Source organism: Cyanistes caeruleus, chromosome 15 (assembly GCF_971803275.1).
Source record: "Cyanistes caeruleus chromosome 15, bCyaCae1.hap1.1, whole genome shotgun sequence".
NCBI lineage: Eukaryota > Metazoa > Chordata > Aves > Passeriformes > Paridae > Cyanistes > Cyanistes caeruleus.
Window position 1 is genome coordinate 14,477,842 of NC_141715.1, and position 23,915 is coordinate 14,501,756.

General features: G+C 39.9%; 1 protein-coding gene across 7 annotated transcripts in view; it reads right to left on the reverse strand.

The window, feature by feature from the left end:
* SLIT3 (slit guidance ligand 3) overlaps nt 1-23,915 on the reverse strand; it is a 468,187-nt gene that overhangs the window by 426,843 nt on the left and 17,429 nt on the right. For all 7 annotated transcript variants that reach the window (XM_086851329.1, XM_086851327.1, XM_086851328.1 and 4 more), the window contains 2 exons: nt 20,159-20,230; nt 17,578-17,649 (listed from right to left, as the gene is read on the reverse strand). In XM_086851329.1, the coding sequence (XP_086707455.1) occupies nt 17,578-17,649; nt 20,159-20,230 (144 nt within the window). The remainder of the gene's footprint in view (nt 1-17,577; nt 17,650-20,158; nt 20,231-23,915) is intronic.

Here is a 23,915-nt window from a genome sequence, read left to right on the forward strand (position 1 = left end):
CCAGGTTAGCAAGTTTCAGCCTCAGAAGTCAAACATTCACAACTTGCAGCGACACAAACAACCTTAACCTTGAGGTTTTTTCTCTAATTTACTATCAAATTAATCCAGAAGATTGAACATTTTAAATTATTTCCTATTATTTGTATGGGCCAACACTCTCCTACCTGTGACAGCAAAAGCACCAAGCTCTCAGCTGCCCTTTTTAACTCTCTGAAGCATTTTAACATCCCAGCCTGAAGCTCCCTCCATTTCAATTTTCTTTCAAACATTTTATGAAGCAACATCCACACAAGGCCCCTTGCAAAGCTCACACTGTGACCTGCTCTTCACCAGCACCAAACATTTTGTACAGGTCTAAATGTACTTAATATTTTAAATATGGTATTTTTTTAATGAAATTCTTTTAACACTGCAGCAGAAAGCAAACTGAATTGGTGTATCAAGGCCAAGAAGGAAATTCTGCCTTTGCTTTAATTTATGTAAACTTTATTCTCCAACTCCCCCAGCACTACTGGTGCTCCTGCACAGATTCCATCCTCCAGAAGCTTCAGGTGAGCTTTGTTTCTGCCACAAGCCAGAGCTCTCTAACCCCAGGTTTTTTGTTACTAATTGATAATCAAGGAAATTAATGCAGCACCAAACACTTGAAGACAAGTGTCTGTCCATGTCTTGTTTCAAGCTATGGGACTCTCCAAACCTTCCACCACTTCCTAAGATTTATTTCAAGTTTAAACTTCAGCCAAAAGTAATTTTTTTCATAGTTGGATTCTCAGGGGAACTAAGGGAATGAACAGGGGGTTGTTCCTGTCGAACATCAGCTACTGTATCATAACTTCTACTGCAATACTTACTGAAATGTAAGACTAGATCACCTCATAGAAACTCAGACATACCTGATGTAGGGTACATTTAACATGATCATATTTATTATGTGTCAGAAAGCCACCAATAGCCTTGGAAGAAAATCCAAATTACAACCCTTATTTCCCTTCCTGGGCTTGAGAGAAAGGACATTAACAAAGTTCTTGATACAGAAGTATCAAAGTACCAGACAGGATGTTTTTAAATTCCAAAAAAAGAGACAGAGAAGTGTTTAAAGATTATTTAATGAAAAGACCAAATGTTCTGAATGGTCATTTATAAGCACTGTTTCCTCCAGTTTGACAAAGAGGAGCCAAACACGGATGAAATGCAGTGGAAGAGTTCCTAACACATCATTTGACAAGAACTGAAGTTTATCCTCACCCATCAGCATCAGTTCTAGGACAGAGGGAAATTTCCAGTGCAAGGGAACATTAGGAAAGCCAGCCCAGGGATGGAGCTGTGCCTCAGCAGAGGTGCAAAGCACATTGAGGATCTGCTGGGCTGCAGCCCCTTCCCACACCAAATGATCCTAAGGGAGCAACAGAAATGCCCCTTGCTTGCCTTGCCCTATTACCAACCCATTATTGCATAAATCTTAACCCTGTCAGCTGTTCAACTTTAATTACAGCAGTACTTTTGATTTTATAACAAATCTCTTGGAAATGGTTAAGCCATACAACAGTGAAATAAAAATAGTCTGCAACAAGTTCATTAACAAAACGAGACAGAATCTTGTAAAATTATTCTGTGGACATTGTTACTGGGACTGTACTTTATCAAGAAATATAGATATTCTTGATTTTAAATTAGTGACTTAAAATAGAAATCTAGAAATAGAAACAGCAGGATATACCTGGAAAACGAATTTAAATCCAAGACAGTTTTGCAGCTGTAACTGGCTAGATCATGGAGGAATGACAGGTCAGCTTTGTGAATCTCAACAGTAGACTACAGTTCAAAAAAAAAATCATTATCAAATCTCTGGGACTGTTCAGACTGGGAATGCCACCTGGGAAGCAGCACAAAAAGAAACCCTCAGAACTGGGAACCCTCAGTCTGGGAACACAGCAGCCCTGCAGCCAGGTACACCCCGGGGCAGGGAGGAATCTGGGGCACAGAGCCAGGCAAGATCTGCTCCACATTATTTGACCTGGGACTGCTGGATGGGAATGCAGCTGCTCAGTCTCCAATGTATTCCAAACTGGATGCTTTACAGCTAATAAGACCTGCAAAGTATTCCGGGAATCCGGAGCACTGGGCAGAATGATGCATAATCATCTAATGCCACGCCACAGATTAGCTCCAGTGCTGGATCAGAAGCAGCTCTGGATGTGCACAGCATGGAGCCCAGACTAATAAAGCCTCCTGGAAGCTGAAGAACTGTGTAGAGAGGCTCTCCAGGAGTCATATCAGCTCTGGCAATACCTGCATTGAGTCAAATTTATTAACTCTGATTAGACACATGCTGGCTGTGCAGTCAGCAATCTGCACACACTGCAGCTCCCTCCATCTTCCAGACTCCTTTAACCACTGCTATGCACAGGAAACAGAACTTGGCATGTTCTGCTCTGGGAGTCTGCTCCTCTGGTGCCCAGGAGGGACCCAAAGAGCTGACAAAGTGCACACAAAGTCCTCGATGTGCAAGCCAAGGGGCTCCAGGGCTCCATCCATCACCTCCAGGGCACGCACAGAGCCCACCTCAGCAGGGCACTGCTCTCCCACGAGGCTCACATTCACCCTGCTTCTGCTGGAAGATTAAAGGGAGCTACAAACAAGCTAAAGGCCCATACTTCTGCAGGAATTCAGTGCAAAAGTCAAATATTGCTACTTTTGAAATTATTATATATCACTGGCATATTTTTAATAATGGCTGCTTACTAATTATTAATACTGGATGTTGACTTCTATTCTCATATAAAATTAGTACATAAATGTCTGTACTTCACAGCTTTATCATGTTACAAACTTCATTTTCTTTCTTTATAACTCAAATGGCCTAAAATGCAGACTTAGAGAATTTGTGACCTTTCTAAGCCCATCCATACAATGCTGCCCTCTGGTTTATGATGTTTTCTTTAGAGCAGCCCCACACAGCATCAAACACACTGCTCCAACACAGGACAAACACTTCCTCTCACCTCCCAAAAGTATTTTGCTCACACATATATATAAACAAGTGCCAGTTTCTCCCCTCTTCAGCTCCCTCAGCCTGCTGCCCAACTGGGGGTTCTGTGTCCTGAAGGCAAAGGGATAGAGGGAAACAACCTCTGTGTCAATCACAGAATATCAAGGGCCCTTAAAAAAACAATGGAGAAGTTATTAACTGTGAAATTCCTGCCTTCCTGGCTCCAAGCAGGCTAATCATATTCCTTCCTCTGTCTGAAGCTGGGATAGCAGAGAAACTTAACTATTAAGATTCCCCTGATTATTAAAACATGGAGTGAAAAACAACAATTGAAGCCTGGAAAGAAACAATGCTACAGGACTAGAGAAGGTTTGAGATGTTTATCAAGATCATTCGCTGAAACAAATGGAGCAAAAGATCTACACTTTAAAAAGGTTATTTTAAAATTCATCATAATTTTGATTTATTCCTTTTCTCCAGGATAACTTCTGGGTGAGTAAAAAACCCTCAATATTGGTAGGAAAAATTTCAATTTATTCTTAAGGCAGAGGTCATCTTTTCCTGGAGGAGAAACCTCCTGATTGCAGCTGCATCCCTCATGTTCACACCATTGGAAGGGTCACATCCAGTTCTGGTTCTGTTGTCTCATGGAGCTCCACTCATAATAAGAGCAAAGAGGAACTAAATTTAATCTCTGTGGAAGGCATGATCAGCATGGATGGCAAAGAACAAAATGCATATGGAAGCAGAACTAGAACACTGCTCAACTGGCAGCTATTTTAATCTTTTTTCAGAAGGAATCTAAACCAGATTCTTTGCTACTGCAAATTGAAGGAGAAGACATTCCAGCAATCCTGCAGTGTTAAAGCCATCACATGCAGAACACCCCTTCCTTCTCAGGGCTAATATCACCAGGGCAAGGCTTCACAAGGTTCAGAAATCAAATAAACAGGTAAATAGAATAATTAAAACATCAGACTTCTTCAGTTCTTATACAATTAATTTGGATAATTTGAAAAAGCTTCAGTGCAGTCACAGTCCTTGATTTCTCATTCATTTTTATAGAAGGTGTACAAGGAGAGGGTCTGAGAAACAACACTAACAGATCACACCAAATGTAATTGTAGCCAGTATTTTGAGACAGCATTTTCAGCTTCATGCTTTGTTCTCACAGCTGCAGGACAACTTTACTCTGAGTAAGAAACAAGTCAGAGAAAACCCAAACCCCCTTTTCTGTAAAGTTTCAGTGAGCTGATGCCCACTCACTGCACAAGAAATTTCCTCCTTCAGTCCCTTCAGAGACACATGCCTTCTTCCCATGGACTATGGAATCAGTAAGAAAGCCCAATGTAAAAAGCAATGCAAGTATTATTTATTCAAACTTGGCAAACTGTGCAGTTTTCCAATGCAATTTGATTTCTCATTATGCCACTAACTCAGTTTGAAAATTTTGAACACCATAACATCTTCAAAATGGCAAATATTCAAGGCCTGAGCAGAAATCACCAAATTTACATGGCTATGGAGGAAAAATGCAAAGGACTTGGCTCTGCTAGATAATCTCACACCAAAAATCCCTTCTGCACATCTTTGTTTTTCATTTAAAATGTCTTGCAGTATTCCACTAACTAATATTACTCAACACAATCCACCCAGAAGTTTAAGCTGATACACAGGCTCTGACTTAAACCTGATGGTTGCATTATTATTGTCTCCAAATAGAGCAATTATCCAGTTTTAGCCCCACAAATGTGTGTGATACCCATCAGCCTCCAAATCCTGTCTGCCTTTCTACTGAGCATTGCCAGCTTTGACCAAAACCAAAGCACTTCATATTTTTCATGAAATAAATAGCACTCAGCTCCTTTCCACACAAGTGCAACAACTTTCAAGTTTAACATCCATATTCACATCACTGCCTATTACACAATTCATCCTCCACCAGCAAAATCAAAACTACAGAGCTTTCATATTTTTTTAAATGGGTAGCTTTAAAGGAGCAGTTCTGCTACTTCAGCCTTTAATATCCAGAAATTATCCAAGTAACTTTGGGTTCACTCTCCAGCCTGGCCATTTATTTTATTTCACACTCAAAACATCTGGGTCTCTCTCTTGGCAATAAGCAAGGTCCCTTTTTCTCTTTTGTTGTCAAGAGCTCAATGGCATGGTCCTTGGAGATGTGGCTCAGGGAACACCATGCAGCTGAAGGAGTTCCTACAAGTTACTTTAAGCAAGAAGTGGTTACATCAGAAGCTTGGGCAGAACCAATAAGCAATAAAAATGACTTAATGCATAAAAGACTCAAAGAGAAGAGTTACTGAACTCCAAGGAGTAACTAAGTTTTTCTTTGGAAGCACTGGCTTGGGAAGCAGGAACAGGAGCACAGCCAATTGCCTGCAATGGTTTCACCAGAAAATCCTATTAGAGTCAAGAAATACATTGTGATCATTAATGTAACTTCTCCTTTGCTCCGTATCACTTCCTCTTCCTAAGGAAAAACAGCCAAGATGCAGCACCCAGTAAAAAAAGCCAACCTTATCCATTACTTTCTGTCATCACCTCTTTATATTACTGCCCTAGGAAATAAAGCCAGACGATCTATAATGGAATTTCAATAAGGGCACAAGGAGGAAGCCCAGGACAACAATATTACAGGATTATGGTGTGGGATAAATTAACTTCTTTATCCATGTGATGTGTTATTTCAGAAGCTTTTACAGAAAACTGGGAGAGATAGCACTGCAGGTTGCTAAGGGACCATTTTTTGAAGGAAAACTGTTTATAATAGTTATAACTTTGAGATCCCTTATTACAAACTTAGCAGGCTGGGTGGTCCTGGTTCACATTTTCAAAGCTGCCACAAGTAATAACCTTTATTACCAGCTTCTCATTAGACTGAGAAAGATTATCTCCTCTCTCTCAGAAGTGCAGAGTACATGTCTGTGCATTTCAGCAGCACAGGAACTGTGCCCCCATAACACTTCATATCCTTCATTATTAGAATCCAGCTTTTCTTTTTTCCCTAAGTATCTCCTCATATGAAAAAAATTGACATTAGAATGGAGAACAGAACTACACAGATGGTCTCTGGCTAGGAACAAACTAGTAACAAGGAAAGCAGGAGGAACAAACCTCAATTTTTCCCAAAGCCAACATGAAAAAAATCCAAATGTCCTAATTACATTCCTGTGATCACCAAAAACTGCAATCAATACATTAAACAGACCCAGAAATGGACAGAAACCTTAGTACCAACATAAGTGAAGATGAAAATAGTGTCAGAGTGTTTATTAATCTCAACAGCAATGGCAAGAAAATCCTTTAAATCCAGAAGAAGCAAGCAGAGGTGCCCAGTCTCAACACAGCACCAAGTTACAGAACTGCTGAGTTACATTCATGCAGTACAGTAGCTTATATCTGTCTGCAGAAGACTTTAATGTACAATAATTAACAATTTCTTTTAAGTATCATTCAAAGAAGCCAAAACAGCCTGATCCATAAGCCCTCAAGCAGAGATGGTTTCTGCTGAAGCTGCTTCTCAGTTTCTGAAAAGCTTTTAGAAAGTTCTCCTATTTCAAATCTGAAAAAATTAGGAACTCACACTTTGTAACTTCAAAATCCTCATACAGAATGATAAAAACAGGGTTACTTTTACATTACTCCATTGACTATTGTAGAAAGAACAGGAACATAATCCAAGGAACATAATCTACTGGAGTACCCCTAAATACCCATAACTTTTAATATTTCATCAATTTTTGGAAAGACAGTACCATAGACATGACTAAAACTTTTTTTTACACCAGTGTGTAATCTCTCCAGATCAGGGCTGAAAGCCTATGAAGAAAGGAAAAATTAAATTTTAGCATTCAAATCTCCAAGCCATGTTTGACAAGCCTTAAAAGTTTATATTATTTCCAGAAGTCAGAAATTGCTGTGAACTATTAGCAGGAAAACTTCTAAGTACAATTATTATTGTCATTTTTAGCAGAAGAAACAGAACCCTGTTCCTGTTTGAATAAGGCAACACCAGCCCTGCTCCCCACAGCATCCATATATAGTAAGGAATGCTCGGGGCACTGTGGTGCTCCTTCTCCCAGGGATCTGTGCCAAGCAGAACCAGGAAAAAAGGAAGACTTGCAGGGTCATCTCCTGCTGAAATCAAATTGGATGCTTAAAAAAGGGTCCATCCTCCCAAGCCAGTGGAATGACTATTAGGAAATGATAAAGTGGCACAAAGAGCGCACTTGAGTCCAATCTGACAACCAAAAAGCAGTAAGGCTTATTCAAACAGATCAAATAAAAACAGCTCTCAGCTGCTCTGTCAGCAGTGGGATTTACCTATCACAACTCAGATAAGGACATCACCTCCTGAGGAAGCCACCAGGGTCACCAGCCACAAAATCCACCTTGTCTGAAAGCTGAGAGCGCCCAATTTCTGTGATCGTTCTGCTGATCTACTTCCACTTTCCCAGAAGGTTTTCAAATGCAGGGGTCAGCTGTTCTGAAGTGTTTCCAGCAGTTCCCATTTCTCTCCTGTATTCCTGATATACTACAGGACATCTATTCCACTCAGAGTTACCAAATACAACCACGAAAATGTACATGGAACATCTGTAACAGCTGCATGAACCCTAAAATCCTCTCTTTTTTGGGGGATCCTCGTACTAGAACACCTTGACACAAGCAGAAAGATCCAGAGGAGAGATTTACCTCCAAGGAACTGAGAATATGACATTAACACAAAGTTAACCATCAGCCAGTATGGATTGGTTTATTCTGTTCCATGTGGAAGGAAGGTGCAGTTCAACAGGCACAGCTAAAATGGAGTTGTGCCACAACTTTGGAAAAGCAAAGTCAAGACTGTACTGATCTGATCCATGCCAGGGAGACTGCAAGACCTCCATATTCACATATTCTCCAAGAACAAAAGGAGGTTAAGTGCTTTGAATTCATCATTGTTTCACTCAGGAGCAGGATTATTTAAGCACTGCTGTGCTCAACAGCATGAAATTCAGCCAACACTTAGGGTATTTCTGGGACAGCAAGCAGCATAATCCTTCTAATATGAAGAAGCTCAAAGAAGCAAAACCCTTTTGATGAAATTATTTAAGCTAAATAAAGTTCACCCAAATAATTCCAGACCACTGATGCAGCAGTTCTTACCCAACAGTAACACAGACACTTAAGCATTTCCTACAGATCTGGAAAAAAATGACTGCTAAATCCTTAAGTGTTTTGCTTAAGCAAACATCCTCATAAATCTTCAGCAAGTACAAAAAAAACCTGCTAAAATCAAACAAACAAGCCACAGAAAAGAATGTTTAAAAGCTCTGATGTAATGTCCAGTGCTGATCAGCCATTCCAAGTGAATTATGGCTACACTGTCCTTATTCCACTTGCTCTGTAACCGCTGCTTTCGGAAGCTCGAGAATCCTGTGGTTACAGAACCTCTTGTCTGCATAAACGAGACCCAAATTTGTTTTTCCATGAGTTCTTGTGGGTCAGTGACCTATTACAAAAACGTTTTTGATGAAATCAGGTTCGTTTATTTTCATGTTGTTAAAATAAACCTCGTTGTTTTGTGGCCCTGGTCAGAGGTACTAATGCAAACCAAACCCTCTCACTGAAGCATTGCATCCTGCTCCTCGCCACTGCCCTCAGCCTCCCCTGCTCTTTTCCTGTGTTTGGACTCCTCCTGTGCTGCCCTATTGACAGAGCTGCTAATGGCTTCCCTTGGAAAAGAGGGGCCAACTTTTAATTTTTTTTACTTTTTTTATTTTTTTTTTTTATAATGTTTGTAAAAAAAATAAAAGTTTTGCTCTTGGACCAGCCATAACCAAGAGCTTGGCTGTCCAGCAGTGGCTGAGTAATGTATAACTATATAATTATGTGCTGCAGACAGAGCAAACCATGAGATTTGATGGTATTAGAGCCCTCTAGGAGTCCACAGGACATTAACACAGTGATTAGGAACCACTTTTCCAACAGCACTACCCTATTAGAGAATAGCACCTCTACACATCTTCAAGGAAGAAATGCTTTCTTAAAACTATTTCTTTCACTGAATAGCCCCCAAAGGGTAAAGAAGTGACAGCTACTGTATCATTTTAAAATTTATTTCAACCAGAGTCCCATTAAAATGAACACAGATGAAGGGTTCTTGGACAAAACTCATGGACAAGGAGGAGTGGGGGGGATTCATCTTTGAACGAATTTATAATTGATACAGGCTTAATTAATTTTATTTTGGTGGTGGTGGCTTTTTGGTTTGTTTTTTGGTTGGTTGGTTTTGGGGTTTTTTATGTTTGGGGTTTTTTTGCTAAATAAAGATGGTCCAAAGCAGCAGGCAGTGCAGGGGACTCACAAAGCATCAGCTGGTCGAGGTTCTCTGGCTCATTTTTCACCTGTTTATTCCATTTCAGCACCAGATTTCATGGACAAGCCCTACCCCTTGCAAGGTACTCATCAACAGTAGAAGGATGAAGTTTTTACAGAACGTTTGTGCCCCTCACATCAGTTCCAATGAAGTGTTTGGGGTGCAGGAACACACATTATCACACCCACAGCTGACACAGGCAGAGCAAGTTTTGCCAGGCTGATTTCCTCAATTCATCTGCACCTACTTCTTCAGCCCTGAAACTCCAAGTGCAGCAAATGCAGATTTTTTTTGGCAAATTGACAGCTTGTCTTAATTCCAACAGGGTCATAGGAAAAGGAAGAGGAAATTTTTAGGTTTTTCTAAATGGATTGCAAGAAATACAAAATATTCTCAAGCACATAATTTCTGCTTACACCACACCAGCTCACCGTGCAGAAAAGACACATATTTCAATGCTTGCAGTAATGCTTGATTAATTTCAATAAAAACTAAAGTTATGAGCTTTAAATTAAGGAAAAAAACCCCAATATCAAGATCCAAGCCACAGATGCCTCTCATTTGAGGTAACACCCTGATCAGAGCACATGACACAGCCTAGCACTGCTCTTTTTCAAGTACCCAACACCCACAGAATGACAAAGTCTGCCTCCAAAAAAAGCCCCAGACATATTTTTTTTTCATGTTTCATCTTTTCCTTACACTTCTCTAAGTCATGTTCCCAGTGATGCTCCTAAAACCCAGCTGACCTTTCCACGATGTGGTTGGAACTAGTGAAAGAATTGAGCCACAGACACTGAACAGGACAGTGACTTTCTGTACAAGCAAAACACAGACTGGGGAAGTCTGAAAATGACCCAGGTTCTGCTTCCAGAAGCCATTTCAAGCTTTTTCTCTTTGTTTGACCATGTTCTTATTCTGCTAGTGATCTATACTTACACTTGAACCACTGTGTCTCCCAAAAAATAAACAAGTTCTACCTGCAAGCCCCTATTGGCAGGAGAAGGTAAACATTAATTAATCTTGAGATACTGAGGCATGGACATTACAGAAGTGTGAATACAGACTACTTGGTTATTATGGTGCACATTTATATTACACAATATTCAGTTTTAACCATGAACAGAATTCATATTATTAGAATTTAAGTAAAAAAAAAAATAAATCCATTTTTATTTGGCTTTTCTAAAAAAAATTCTAAAAAAATAATAAAAAGTTAAATAATAAAAATTTAATTAATAAAAATAATTTAATAAAAAAATTGTCTAAATTTTCTAAAAAATAATATGAGTTCTCTAGTTTCAAGTTTCAAGCCCTGTGGTAGATCTTATGAAGAAAATTCAATGAGTTACTGGAATAATTCCTGTCAAAATTGGTAGCTGCAGATATGAAATCAAGCAAATTCAAAGGGAAATTCATGTATTTTGGACTATAAAGATGTTAAGAAAGTCTTAAAGCTTTAAGTATACTTCATTTTGGGACGTGCATTTACTGCTCATAGTACATATGGAAAACAATTTATCATTCCTGGTCACTACCACTCTACTACAGCCAAAATAAAGGATTTTTTTCTGAAAATTAATAAAATACAGAATACCTTATTCAAGATATGAAGTGGGTATCTGCATGAACTAGGCCTTACTCAAGTATTTTCTCCCATCCTTAACTGTAGTGAGAAACTTGACTCTATATGGAAATGTATGGAATATGCAATATTCCCTTGCAGGAAAAATGACTTTTTGTACTAATAGCTGTAAATCCCCCTCCTCTCCCAGTTTTATATTGGCTGTGGCTCTGAAGTGTGGGAACAGCAATGAGAGAGCTCCTTTAAATAAAAAAAGAACAATAATCATTCCTGACCATATCTGATACATCGCTTACACAAAGGACTGACATTTCTCTAAATTACTGGCACTTAAATAGTGTAAGAAAAATACATCTCAGTGAAATCTTCCAGAGCAGATATTGACACATAAGTGAAGCATGTGAGCCATATCCTGGGAACATTTATTTTGGCTGTTTGAGCCAAGAGCAGCACATAATGCTGAATCAAAAGCAATACACAATTAACCAGCTTCCTTCTTCCTTCCAAGAATTAACAAAGGTGAGCCAAGGTGAGACTGGACACAATGTGGTACCTGCATTCCTCCCCAAGGGTTGGCTGAAGTGCATCACTCACATTCAATCTGTCAATATCAAATTTTACTATTTCATCCTTTTATTTGTAGACACACACACTCCCCCATATAGATCCACAGGAGCTACTCTGGCCTCTTTATTGGTTTTGTCCTGTGTGATTCTAAAGGTAAAATATCGACCACACAGCTCAGCAATCCACCATTTGCATCCTGCATAGCAACATCCATCATATCTCATGAATAAAATTTGTATTAATTATTTTATCTTCTTGCAATAATTCACATTCCTCAGGGAAGTCACTGATTTTGCCTGGGTTTTGTTAAGCAAGTCTTATAAGAAAAAGGAATTCCTTACTGGTGACCTGACAGGTCTCCTCTAAAGTCAGATATCCAGCATGGGGTAGGGGCGATGGGCAGCTGGAAATCCATGAAATACCTCTGCTCCAGAGGGGGTAAAACAGCAGGGCTTGCCAAAGCACCTCAGCCCTCTCCATGCAAAGGACAGCACATCCCTGACACTTAAAAGCTGTTCAGCTAGTTCAGCAGGGGCAGAATTGGATTTGGAAAAGAGAGGAAGCTCAGTTTCTTGCAAAAGGTGAAAACAGGCAAATCTCCATTTCTGGGACTGACTGGCAGCCCAGCCAGCTCCACATCCCAGTTCCAGCAGTGCTGATTTGCAGCTGCACACAGGGCAAGGATGGACCATCCTCCCCTACACCTCTGCCAGCTTTCCACCTTTTCCACGTGGGTTTCTCAGCTGGATGGGGGTTGCTGCAGCAGGATCAAACTGTGCAGCTCTGAGGAAGGAATTGTGACCATGGAAAGTTGCTACACGAGGCTGCTGCTGCTACTCTATTGCTGTCAGGGTCAGAAAACAGCAGATGATGACATGGCCCATCCTTAAGCAGTAAAAAACTGCATTGCAGCCCCTAGAAACTGCAGACCCACACTCCAACACAGCTCTTGAACAAAGTAGTCAGACTCTACCCATGCAAGTTAAAATAATTAGTCACTCCAAATAAATTCATGAATATGCCATGTGTTTTTCAGAGACGTTGTGTGAAAGGGAAGCCCTGAACAAAACCCAGACTTGAGAGTAAAATCAAATGCAAGGCACTCACATAATACTACAAAAATTCTACAGCACCAAGTGCTCCACTCTCCATGACTGGAGAATGTCCCATCAGCATCCAGGAATAAAACCAATAACACCCTGTCAGATACTCCCACCCAAAACATGTTGGACTTCTCACAACGTAAACAGTCACACACACTCTCATTTGAAAATCAATGCTAAATTTGCTTGAAAATGCAAGGTAAGAGAGACTGCTTTGTCAGATATTGGTTACAGGACTCTTTTACTCTTTTTTTCTATGACTGGAATAATTTCTCAGAGGATGTGGGGAAAGTTATGAACAATATTAATTAAATATGAACTAGTATCAATAAATATTACTTTAATTTGCAGGCATCAAGGAGCTTCCTATTGCTTAGCTCACAGCTGCAGGCAGCACAAAAGGTAAGCACTAATCCATCCTTCTAACCAGGGGATCAAAACACATCTCCAAGTGTCACAAACTGAATTTCAGTTTTGTTTATCCTTTCCCAGCTCCCACAAAGAACAATTCAGTTTACAAGTGGTCTCTGACAGAAACCGTTCTCTCCCATTTACAAAAGCTGGCACCGCTGACCCCTGGACTGTGACCTGGGATTAGACACCACAGGACTGGTTTTCCCTCCAAGGGCAGCTGCTGCAGCACCAATTCTGCCCAGCAGGAAAGAGCAGCTGGCTTTTGACACATCCCACACACCCAGTTCCTCAGGAGCCAGGGGGATGCTGCTGTCCTTGGGTGAAAGCAGAGAAATCCATCAGGCCAATGTGCAAAGAGACACCTCCAGCAGCAAACCTGGCAGCAAACCAAGCCACCTGTGGCAGCAGCAAGAGGGAAAGACACAATTGGTAAAAGTGATTAAATACCCAGTCACAGATCTAAATCCATTTTAGGGTGTCTTTGTTATCCTGCACTTCCAGATAAGCATTTTATGAGCACGGCTTTGTGTCACCCACCATGTCACAGGAAAACAGGGACTGAAAACAAGAAGGCTTTTTTTTCCTGAAAGGTTAAATTCAAGCTGTGTGACACCTTCACAGATCCCTGTGGCCTCTGAAATGTGGAGTGCACACAGCTCCAGCAGAACATGCAAACTGCACATGCTGCAAACCCTGTGTAAACACGATGGACTGGTCCATGCTGCCAGGGATCAGCTCTTGTTCACAGCAGCAAAGAACTGCCCAGGGCTTTTATTGCTCTCCCAGCGACTCTGAAGCACCTACCAATCTCCCCACTCAGCATGGTAATTGTGGAAGATGCTTTTTGTACTGCATGATTTATTTAAAGCCTGTTCGATCTCAATTTAAGAAGTCCAGATTGTGAAGCACCACATAACAATTTATTCTTTTCCTTAGCATCTTTGGTCACTAATAGCAATTTTACAGTACACTGTGCCAAATAAATACACTTTAATACCTCAATCAAGCATTTGGGAAGCTGCTTACGAAGAACTCAATGCACAGCAGCATCACTGCAGTTAAAAATCAAACATAATTTTCATTTTGACCTCTGTATTCACACACACCTAAGCAAAACCATACCAGGGTTAAAATTTGGATCCTAGCTTTTTGCTATTTTCTTAAAGCTAATTATTTTTCCCAACTTTGAGAAGATTTGATTTGGCCATGCTTATACATTTTTCCCCCCTTCCCCTAAACAACAAAAACAAAGTTTTAGTGTTTTCAGATGTTGAGATCTTTTATGCTTGCTAAAGACACTAATTTGAGTAGAAAGAAGCAGCCATCAGCCAAAGTCCATTCTTTTGAAGATTATAGAGCTACGTGACAATTTCTGGCAGTTGGCCGTGGAAAAGTCAGGATCTGTTGGTGTCTTATATCCTGCCTCATTTTTCACATCCATGTGTGACATACATCTGGCTCTGGGAGAAATGTCAGTTCATCTTTCAGGCCCACCAATTCTCCTCTTGATCCTCTTGGCGCGTGAAATTTCATAATCATTTCTCTTAAAATCCTAAACGGTGTTAATAGCACAGCATAAAAGTGAAATGCCAAAATCCAAAGCAGGGGTCAGCTACCTCACCACTAATCTTTATGTTCTGGAATAAAGCTGTACAACCTTGCTGCAATAAAAGCACTGGAAACATTTTGGCTTTTCCACCGTGTACCACTGGTCTTCCTCAGGATTCTGGAGCTCAGGATTCAGCAGAACTTACACTGAATTCTGCTATGAGACAATGGGTTAGAGTCCTGCATTTTCCAGATGCTGAGTACAAATGCCAAAAAAGAGAAGTGGCTTCTACCTTCCACTTCCACAATGTGGAACCATTTCTCAGCTTTGTGCTGTCACTTTAAGACACTTTGCATGGTGTTCTTTCTTCAGCTGATATGGCCAAATTTTACTGAGCCCATACTCAGTTCTGACAATATCCTCCTTTATTTGCATTTTAAGCATTAATGTCCCACCAGGAAAAAAAAAAATCAGAGTAAATCCAAATAACCGAAGGGCCACCCCCACCATGGCATATTGGCAGCAGTGGGTATCAGCCCTAAAAACATTTTATTTAAAGTTTACAGTTACATTTATTTAATGTTTTACAGGACATGTCAAACAAAATTTGGCTAATTTTCTCAGATAATAACAATGGAATTGCTTCAATGCCCATACAAGTGAAAATAAAATGAGCTCAAATATTCACCTGAGCTTAAGCCCTTTGAATGCTTACCAAGAGCAGAGGAGTGGAACATACTTTCATTGGTACTTTGAATGAAAACTTTTATAAGTGGTATTTTGCCAGGAATAGAAATTATTCCTGTTCTTTAAAGTTTGACCCAGTGCAGCTGCTTTGTTTAAAAATAAGTTAATGATTACTTTTGCATCCATTTCAATAGATCAAAAAAGAACATTATTCCAAAAATCGAAGCAATGCAAGTGATTTTTGTTATTTGAAAGAAATTAAATGGAAAAAAGCCAGGTTTTTTTTTTTAATGCAACCAACATACTTTCTTCATTAACATTTTGCAATGTTTGACAATACTTAATAAAATAGCTTTAATATTACCTAAAATGTTGCAATTTAGCTTTTGTAAGTTACGCCAAACTTTCCACAGTCCATTCTCCAAAGCCTACTGACTCATAGCAAAAAAGTCAGATTTATAGTTTTGTCCTAAAAATGATTTAAGCTAAAATACCAAAAACTTGCAAGTTTCCAGACCTTCCTTTCATATTACATTAATTTAGGAAATATTTTAATGACAGGCAATCCTGAAAGAGAAGCAGAGATGCAGTATGGTTAACAGGCCAAGTTAAGAGTTTGTACAGGGAAGAAAAAGAAAAGTTGAGACTTTCAAACATCAGAGAGTTAAAAAGACACTATTAAAGGTATCATATTTCCTGCCTTCTGCTTTCACAATATATATTGTTTTCAGTTGCTGGCAGAGCAGGCTCTGCAGAAACAGCACACAGATGACACTTGAGTCTTGATTCTGGCTACCAATATCCAGCCCTTCTCCTGGAAGTTTTTCAAAACTCTTTCAAAATTTAACTACATGAACCTTTATCTAAGCATAGATCTGAAATAACTACAGGAACCTTTACCTAAATATAGATATGAGAAAACTTTGTGAACCTTTACCTAAATATAGATATGAGAAAGATTTATTTATATATGTATACACATGTATATAAAATGAGCTTAAAAGTAGGACTTGGTAGTTAGGATACTGACTCTTCAAGATATATAATGTGAAAAAACTATTCTATAATGTCAGGCTATGTTTAATTTTAGAAAATTAAGCTAGGCTCTTTTTTTCTGAAATAAATCTGCTATGGCAAAACTCTGCACCTGAAAGAACTTTCTAATGGAATATCGGTGAAAATCTGTTATAATCAGAATTTAAAACTCATCTCCCTTATTGCCACAGATGGAGCTTTCTGATTCATGACAAAAGTACTGGGTAATTTAATTTTAAATGTTCAGTTCACTCATTAAACAACTCAAATGCAAATCTAATCCTGAAATCATCTGAAACAGCTTTAGTACAGCATTAGCTCAATACTCCAGACTTCTCTTGAATAATTGCTAGTGGGCACTTAACTCTTGAAAGCTGCTTTAGAAAATATCAATGGGAAAATAACAAGTCCTACAAGAAATGCCTTGCAGATAACAGTTACCAATCAAGCATAAAAAGCCTGCATTCCAAACCAGCTTGTGATATTGTTCTGGTCACCTACCCCTAACAAAGAATAATTCTCCAAGGTATTTCAGTTTTACAGAGATTTTTTTCTGCTCCCACCAGAAGCAGACAGAATTCATGATGATGATAAGGAGCACACCCAGCTAAGAGCAGCAACTGGATGCAGAATTAATTTTCCCTTTCTAATATTTAAATTCATACTCCTGCAGGGGCAGAAGTTTCCTATAAACTGATTCCAGATTGAGAGACATCTTATGTTCACCTTCTCCAAAACAGAAAATTAATTAACTTAATTGCTGTCAAAAGCAGAGGAGATCTGCAATCCACCCTCCACTAAGTCTTCCATGATACCCTGGAACCCACTGCTACCACTGCCATTATGCCACTTCAGAGGAAAGGAAGCTAATCAGAAAACTAAATATAAGGCAGTTTTAGAAATACTGTGGTTCTCAAAGGAGAAAATTGCAATTTCCATCAGCATAGACATATATAAAATAAAAAATATACAATAATATGAAATTATTATAAATAAAAAAATCTTACCCCCACATACCAATTTTAAGACTTGCCCAGATAATGTCCTTTTGATAATGTTGTTGAGACTCTGGTTTCACAGTTCTAGTTTCTTGGCAGCCACTCTACTTTTTACTTCAAGTATTAGCTATCATGCAATATAAATTCAGCTGTGTTTAAGAGCACACTTTAATTTAGGCAGGTACTCAGCTCTTTCTTTCTTAAAGAAAGTTAATTTTATTATCATGATATATTATGGATGGCCATTAACAGTACAAATACAGATACTTACAGACGTTCAAGTTGTTTCAGGTCCTGAAAAGCTCCACGTTCTATCACACTGATCTGATTCTCTTCCAAGTGTCTGCAATTCCAGAAATACCAGTTAATTTTAACAAAATATAAAAGCATCCCCACTTCTCTTCAAACATCATCAAAATGCTTTTCACCTCAGTATCAACACCAGTTTTAATTGAAGATTATTAAAATAATTGGGGCAGAGGAGCATTGTTTCTCTTCTTGGTCACTAATAGGAAATTGACCCCAAGTTTTCCTCCTGACCTTCACATTTGGTAAATATTTTTCTTCCTAAATTTCTGTAACCACATTTTGCTCAGAGAGGTCTGGAGGCTGGTGGTTACATCCCTGGGACATTCCTAATCTTTCTAGGATAGTTGTGTGCTATAATTGAGATAACTGATTTCTACAGCCCACAACAGGAACCCACTCAATGTATTTTTTTTTGTCCAGACTGTTCTGCACTGATTTCAGGCTTGCTCTGGAGCAAATCCTGCCCTCAGGAACAGCAGCTGTGTGAAACAGCTCTGTACACTGTACAACAGGGTGTAAAAGCACCTGGGACAGGCCCAGCTTTCCTCTGGGGCTGATCCTGCTTTTCTCTCCACCTGACACCAGCCCTGGGATAAGTCACAAGCAGAGGAGACCGACTTCTCTCTGATCCACAGCGTGCAGGGAACACTGCCATTCCCAAATGCCAAAAATTCTGCCACAGCAGAAATGCTCTTGAGAGATGAAGTGGAAGCCAAGGAAGAGAGATTCCAACAGTCCCATCTGAGGTGCCCTTCTCCCTCCCTCCAGCACACACCCATTCCTGCTTCTGTGAGAGCACTCCTGCAGGGACTGAACACCCCTGAACACTCTGTGTAAACACCTCTGAACAATCTGGACTCAGTGACAACCAGGGAAAAATGCTGTTCTTGCCTGTTCAACAGGCACTCCTCTGCCCTCAGTCCTCTGAGGATGCTCAGAGCTGTTTCACTTGTTTGGAGCTGAGGGCACAGGCAGCAGGAGAATATTCCACAGACAACACCAAGAAGATGAAAATATAGAACTACAAAATTCAGGCATGTGAATGAGAGAGTGATGTGCTTAAAGGACAGGGAGGAAACACTGTGAGGAAAAGGGAAAAGGACAAAGCTATCAGGGATGAGGAGAAAAGGTGCACAAAGGAGTATTTTCAATGTGTGGTGTTTGCTTGAGAATGGATGTACAGGGCTACAGGTTCCAGGTCACTCGTTCCTAGTCCTCATTCTGATGTGTGCAAACAGGACTAGGTGACCTTTCAAGGAACACTGGGACAGGCTGCAGATTTCTGGCTTCTCACTACACCCCCAAAAACAGGGCAGGGAGGAAAAAAAGGAAAAATAGGGGTTTAGTAACAGAACTATGAAAAGACTTTAAGGGAAACCAAAGAAAAGTTAAGAAAAAATCTGAAGGATGTTTTATTCCAATGACTTCTGTGGCAGACACCACACTACTCTGAGTCTGAGCAAATGAGTTACAGGAACCTGGAATGAAGAGAGGACAAAAGCTCCACGTAAAGTTGGACGTTTTGATTATTCCTGAAGGCATAAAGGACTGCAGCAGCATTAGGCAATGTCTGACACTGTGAAAATCCAACCAAACTGAAACTACAGGCATTAATATAGTATAGAACATATATTTTAATAGACTCCCAAAACAGTATTGACAGTTGGGATGGGAGCCAAGGACATCTAAACAACTCCTCTGCTGCAGATGAGAGAAACACCACAAGAACAAGGAGTCTCCCCATAGATCTGAGGTGTTCCCTCACTATATGCCACCTCACCCACAAGTGGTAGGGTAGCAGGAGCAAAGATTCACCTTTTCCTTAGCAGGACTAAAATATTACTTGAATTATCACTAAAGAACTGTAACAGTTCAACAGCTGCAGCTTTAATGGGTTTGTTTTAGAAGACACTCAGAGGAAAATGTTTCATCACTAACTTAGTGGTGCTGTTTGGGGTTCATGAAGAGAAACCAGGAAACCAGGAATGACCAAGCCTGCAGACTGATGTTCAAGGCCTACCTACAGGTATGGTTAAGGCCTTGACAGACACTGAGATCATCAGACAGCACCACCTGAAATCTTTGTATTTATGACTGTATACTAGTCAAAAAAAACCTCACCAGTTTCCTTGTGTTCAAGTTCTACAGCTACTCTTGATCAACTTCTGATTAATACTGTGCAAGATGCTGCTAATGGCACTGTACCTTACAGTGGCCAAAATCTGAAAGTCCTTTTTTGCTGGGTCTCAATGTAACTGATTTATGCATAAGTGAATGAAAGCAGACCAAAATCTTTACCACATGACTTATTCAAAGCTAGTAAGAAAGAACTGAACAGCTCAAACTACAGTCACTTTAGTGTAGAACTAAAATTTACTGTTTCATGTGACAAACTGTTCAGGTTGCCTGGTTTAAAATAATCCCAACAACTGAATAATGGGCCAAAATTACTAGAATTTGATCTCTGAAATTATGGAAACTCTGCAGCATCAGCACCCTGAAATAGTCTCATAAAAACCAGACAAGTTTTGTGTTATACTTACAAGACACGAAGATTCTTCAGCCCAGCAAAGTCTGTCTTTGTGATTCTTGTGATGTTATTTTTTTCAAGATCCCTGCAGAGAAAAGGAAAGCAGTGTTCAGACACTATAACTGACACCCAAAACTCCATTAGCAGAAAGTATCTGCATCACTGGAGCACCCACCAGCTGCTCAGACTGTACAAACAAACATTTGCATTAAAATCTCAAAAAGCAAGTCCTCAATCCTGATGCATTTTGCCTCCTCCTCCTCCTCTATGTTGTTCTCACAGATGAATTTTCTCCCATTTTTAGCTCTAGTGCTCACTATATGCTTCTTTCCCCCTCAGACTATAATTCTGTAAGAGGCTGTGTATATCCAAGTCCCAATTAGTACAAAACAGCTGAAACAAGAGTACAGGGCCCCAATATTTTTATTCTAAACCCGAGTCCAACCTGCTGCAGAAGCTGTGACCACACAGAGAAGAGGACAACTTAGTTCAGTGACTCCTAGGTGTGCTCCTGCCCAGCTGACTGGAATATTCACTGGTGCTATAGGACCTGCTTTGCCATTTTCTCCCCTCTCCACTTGCCTTTGCCAAGAACCCCTAAAGTTCTGCCAGTTGAGCACATCCTGTTATTTGGCCTGAGATATTTCATGGTTTTCAGTCCTGTTCACACTGCTCTCCCTGACCTAGTGCTATCCAACAGGGACAAGATGAACAGCTGTTTTTTTCTGGTCTTCATGCCATCAAAAATATGGCATGTAGACACAAAATGTATAATATTTTTGGCATAACTTTCTCAAACATTTGACATCAATCCTTCAATGAGTCTAACATATAAAGACCTCAACTGGATTGAAGCAGTATGTGATGCACTAGAGCACAGAAATAAGTGTTTAAGAATATTGGAATCTACTTCTAATGGTTATTGACAGACATCAAAATGATACTAATAAAATCCTTAAGTCATGAAACGGATTATAAACAGATTTTACAAACTATAGGAGTTAGCTCATGCATCTTAGCATGAGACCTTTCCATAATACAGGAAACAGTCTCCTGTCAGGAAAGCACAGATGGAAAGTAAGGATAAAGATAAGGAAATGAGGGGAAAAAATTCCCTATGTTTCAGTTACGTGAACAAGACAGCCTGTACCCCTACTTGACTTATGTCAGCTGTATTTTAAAAGGTTCACTGAAGAAAAGAAACCACAAAGTCTGAACAGGGCACTCTCACTGCCCGTACCAGCCATTTCTCTTTGTCCTGTCGATCGACTCACGCTTTTCCCCAAGAATACCTTTGAATCACTGCCTACATCTTTCAGATTTTCCAGCTTAATTTCCTCTTCTGTTCTCAGTTCAGTTCTTCCACCCCAGTGCATCATTAACTACTCACTGGTGTGCCAGTGAGCTGATTGCAAGAACCATTGGAAAGAATTACGTCTAGAGTAAGCAACGCGTAAATAGTTTGTTTGACTTGCATGTTTCTCCCCATCTGCTTTTTGTGGCATTCCATCACAAGCTTTCCCTTTATCTCGGAGAAGCTCTAGCAAAACACAGCATTCAGCTGGTTGGAATCCCCCAAGGCAGAGAGGAGCCAGCCAAGGGACATGGAGCAACACGGTGTCCATGGCCCCGGTTTTTGTGTATTTTGGTAAGATGCGATCCCAGCACAGCTTTACTTGGCTTCAGCACATGCACGCAGAACCAGCACTGCTGCCATCCACACAGCAACCCCTCCACCACACCCAGTCTGAGACTGCCCCACACATGAGCACAATTCCTCTCTGCTTTCAGCCCCAGGAACACTCAATATTCCCTCCCTGGGGAAATCTGCAGCTCTCTGTTCTGAAAGACTTGAACATTCCTTGATCAACACGTATTTTGGGATTGCCGTTTCCCCTGCTCCTGCAGATTGGCACAGCCTATCCTGTATACACAGTATCAATCATCCTATTAATCACTTACAAAGTTTAGTGTCTAAGTGAAAGGTTTCCATTTCTGTTACTCCAATTTCTTGCACCATGCCCTAACCTTAAGAGAAACATTCCCCATGAAGTTCATTTTGCTCAAACCATAACTGCAGCCTCTGTCTGTTTTAAGAAACAGTGTTTACCTTCTGAACATTTGCCTTTTCCAGCGTGCTCTGCCTCAAGGCTTATCTGCCATTTGAAGAAAAACAGACTAAAACTGTGATGAACTATGTAAAATTTCCTCCTCCTGTTCACAGTAGGTCTAATGCTGCTGCAAAGCAGCAGATTGCCACAGGTTACCCCATTAGTCAATTAAACTTTGTGACTCTGAAGTTACTGAACTAATGCAGACATTAGTGGTTTACAGCTGGTATTTGTGGGCAACATAGTATTTTATGTTTCCTTTATAAAGTTTGGCAGCTGATTATGGGCTCACTAGTGGGTTTCAACTACAAAGAGCTAAACCTTAACATGTAATCTTGGTTGGCTTTCAAACACATCAGTGTTCAAAAGGACTCTTGGAACCAAACAGATTTCTTGGAAAAGAAATCATCTGGGTCTAAGATATGAGGGAAAAGATATCATGAAGGCAAATTTAATTTGTATTTCACTTCAATATGTATCTGTGTCCAGATGAAATAATTCTACATAATATTCTTATTGTGCAGAATTCCTGTGTTTTAGGCAGTATGTGGGGCCAAGCAGATCTTAAATGCTGCTCAACACATCTCTCTCTCCCATGGGAGCAGCTACTACTCTTGGTCATTTCACATTCAAATAAGACTGTCTAATCAATTAAAAACATCTAAGAAAACTCCATTAAGGATTACAAGTCTCTTCTGGAGTGTCAGCAGCAAAGCTGATTATCACTCCATTAAAAAGAAATCAGAAATGACATCTACACCAGCTTTGGTAAAGCTCTTGACATCAGGTCTGCCTTGTCAATTTATTAATTTATTTTAGCATAATTTGTAGGATAAAGCGTGCTAAGAGCAGTGCAGCTACAGTGGTAGCTTTAAGAAAACAGACATGGAAGGAATTATTTCAGTGAGAATAGAAACATGAATTGGACTAGAATGGTACAAGACATCATGAAAGTGAGTTCAGATGAGCTATTAAGGGAGCTTTACTCATAAACATGTCCTGCTATGTTCTAATAACAATTTAATTCAACACATATTTTGTAGATGCTGGAGACTGAGTCACACAATGTACACACTTATTACAAACAGGGACGCTTGGAGCAACTGGAGCAAATCCTGTCTCATTGCAATAATTCCTCTGAATTGCTTCATCTTTCATTCTTCTCTAAAGACAATCAAGTGAATTTAAGACAGATTTTTCAATGTCTTAAAGCACCAACATTCCCAGAAGCATGCCAGAAGTGCACAGATTCCCTCTGCTGCATCAATTAAATTTCAGTTGATAATTATTCTGTTCAGCCACTCAAGACTTCCAAAACATCCGGATGTTCTCAGCCCCCACCCTCTTCCTTGGACTGGATAAAGTTTATGACTGGAGAAGGAAATCCACTTGTCTCTTCACACTTTGTGCTTCAGCCCTCCAGGCTCTCCAGCCTTGGCAAACACAGCCCTGAGCCTCCCTCTACTCTCAGATGCACAAAACCAGGATTGAGTCTGACACCCCATCACCCCCACAATGAGCAGTGCAGCTCCTACAGGAGAGCCAATAACAACAGCAATCAGATGCTGAAGTCTTGCACAATCTTCAGCTCAGCAACTCAGTAGATGTGTATAAATAAAATACCTCAAACAACCTTCAAATCCTCTTATATACAAGGAT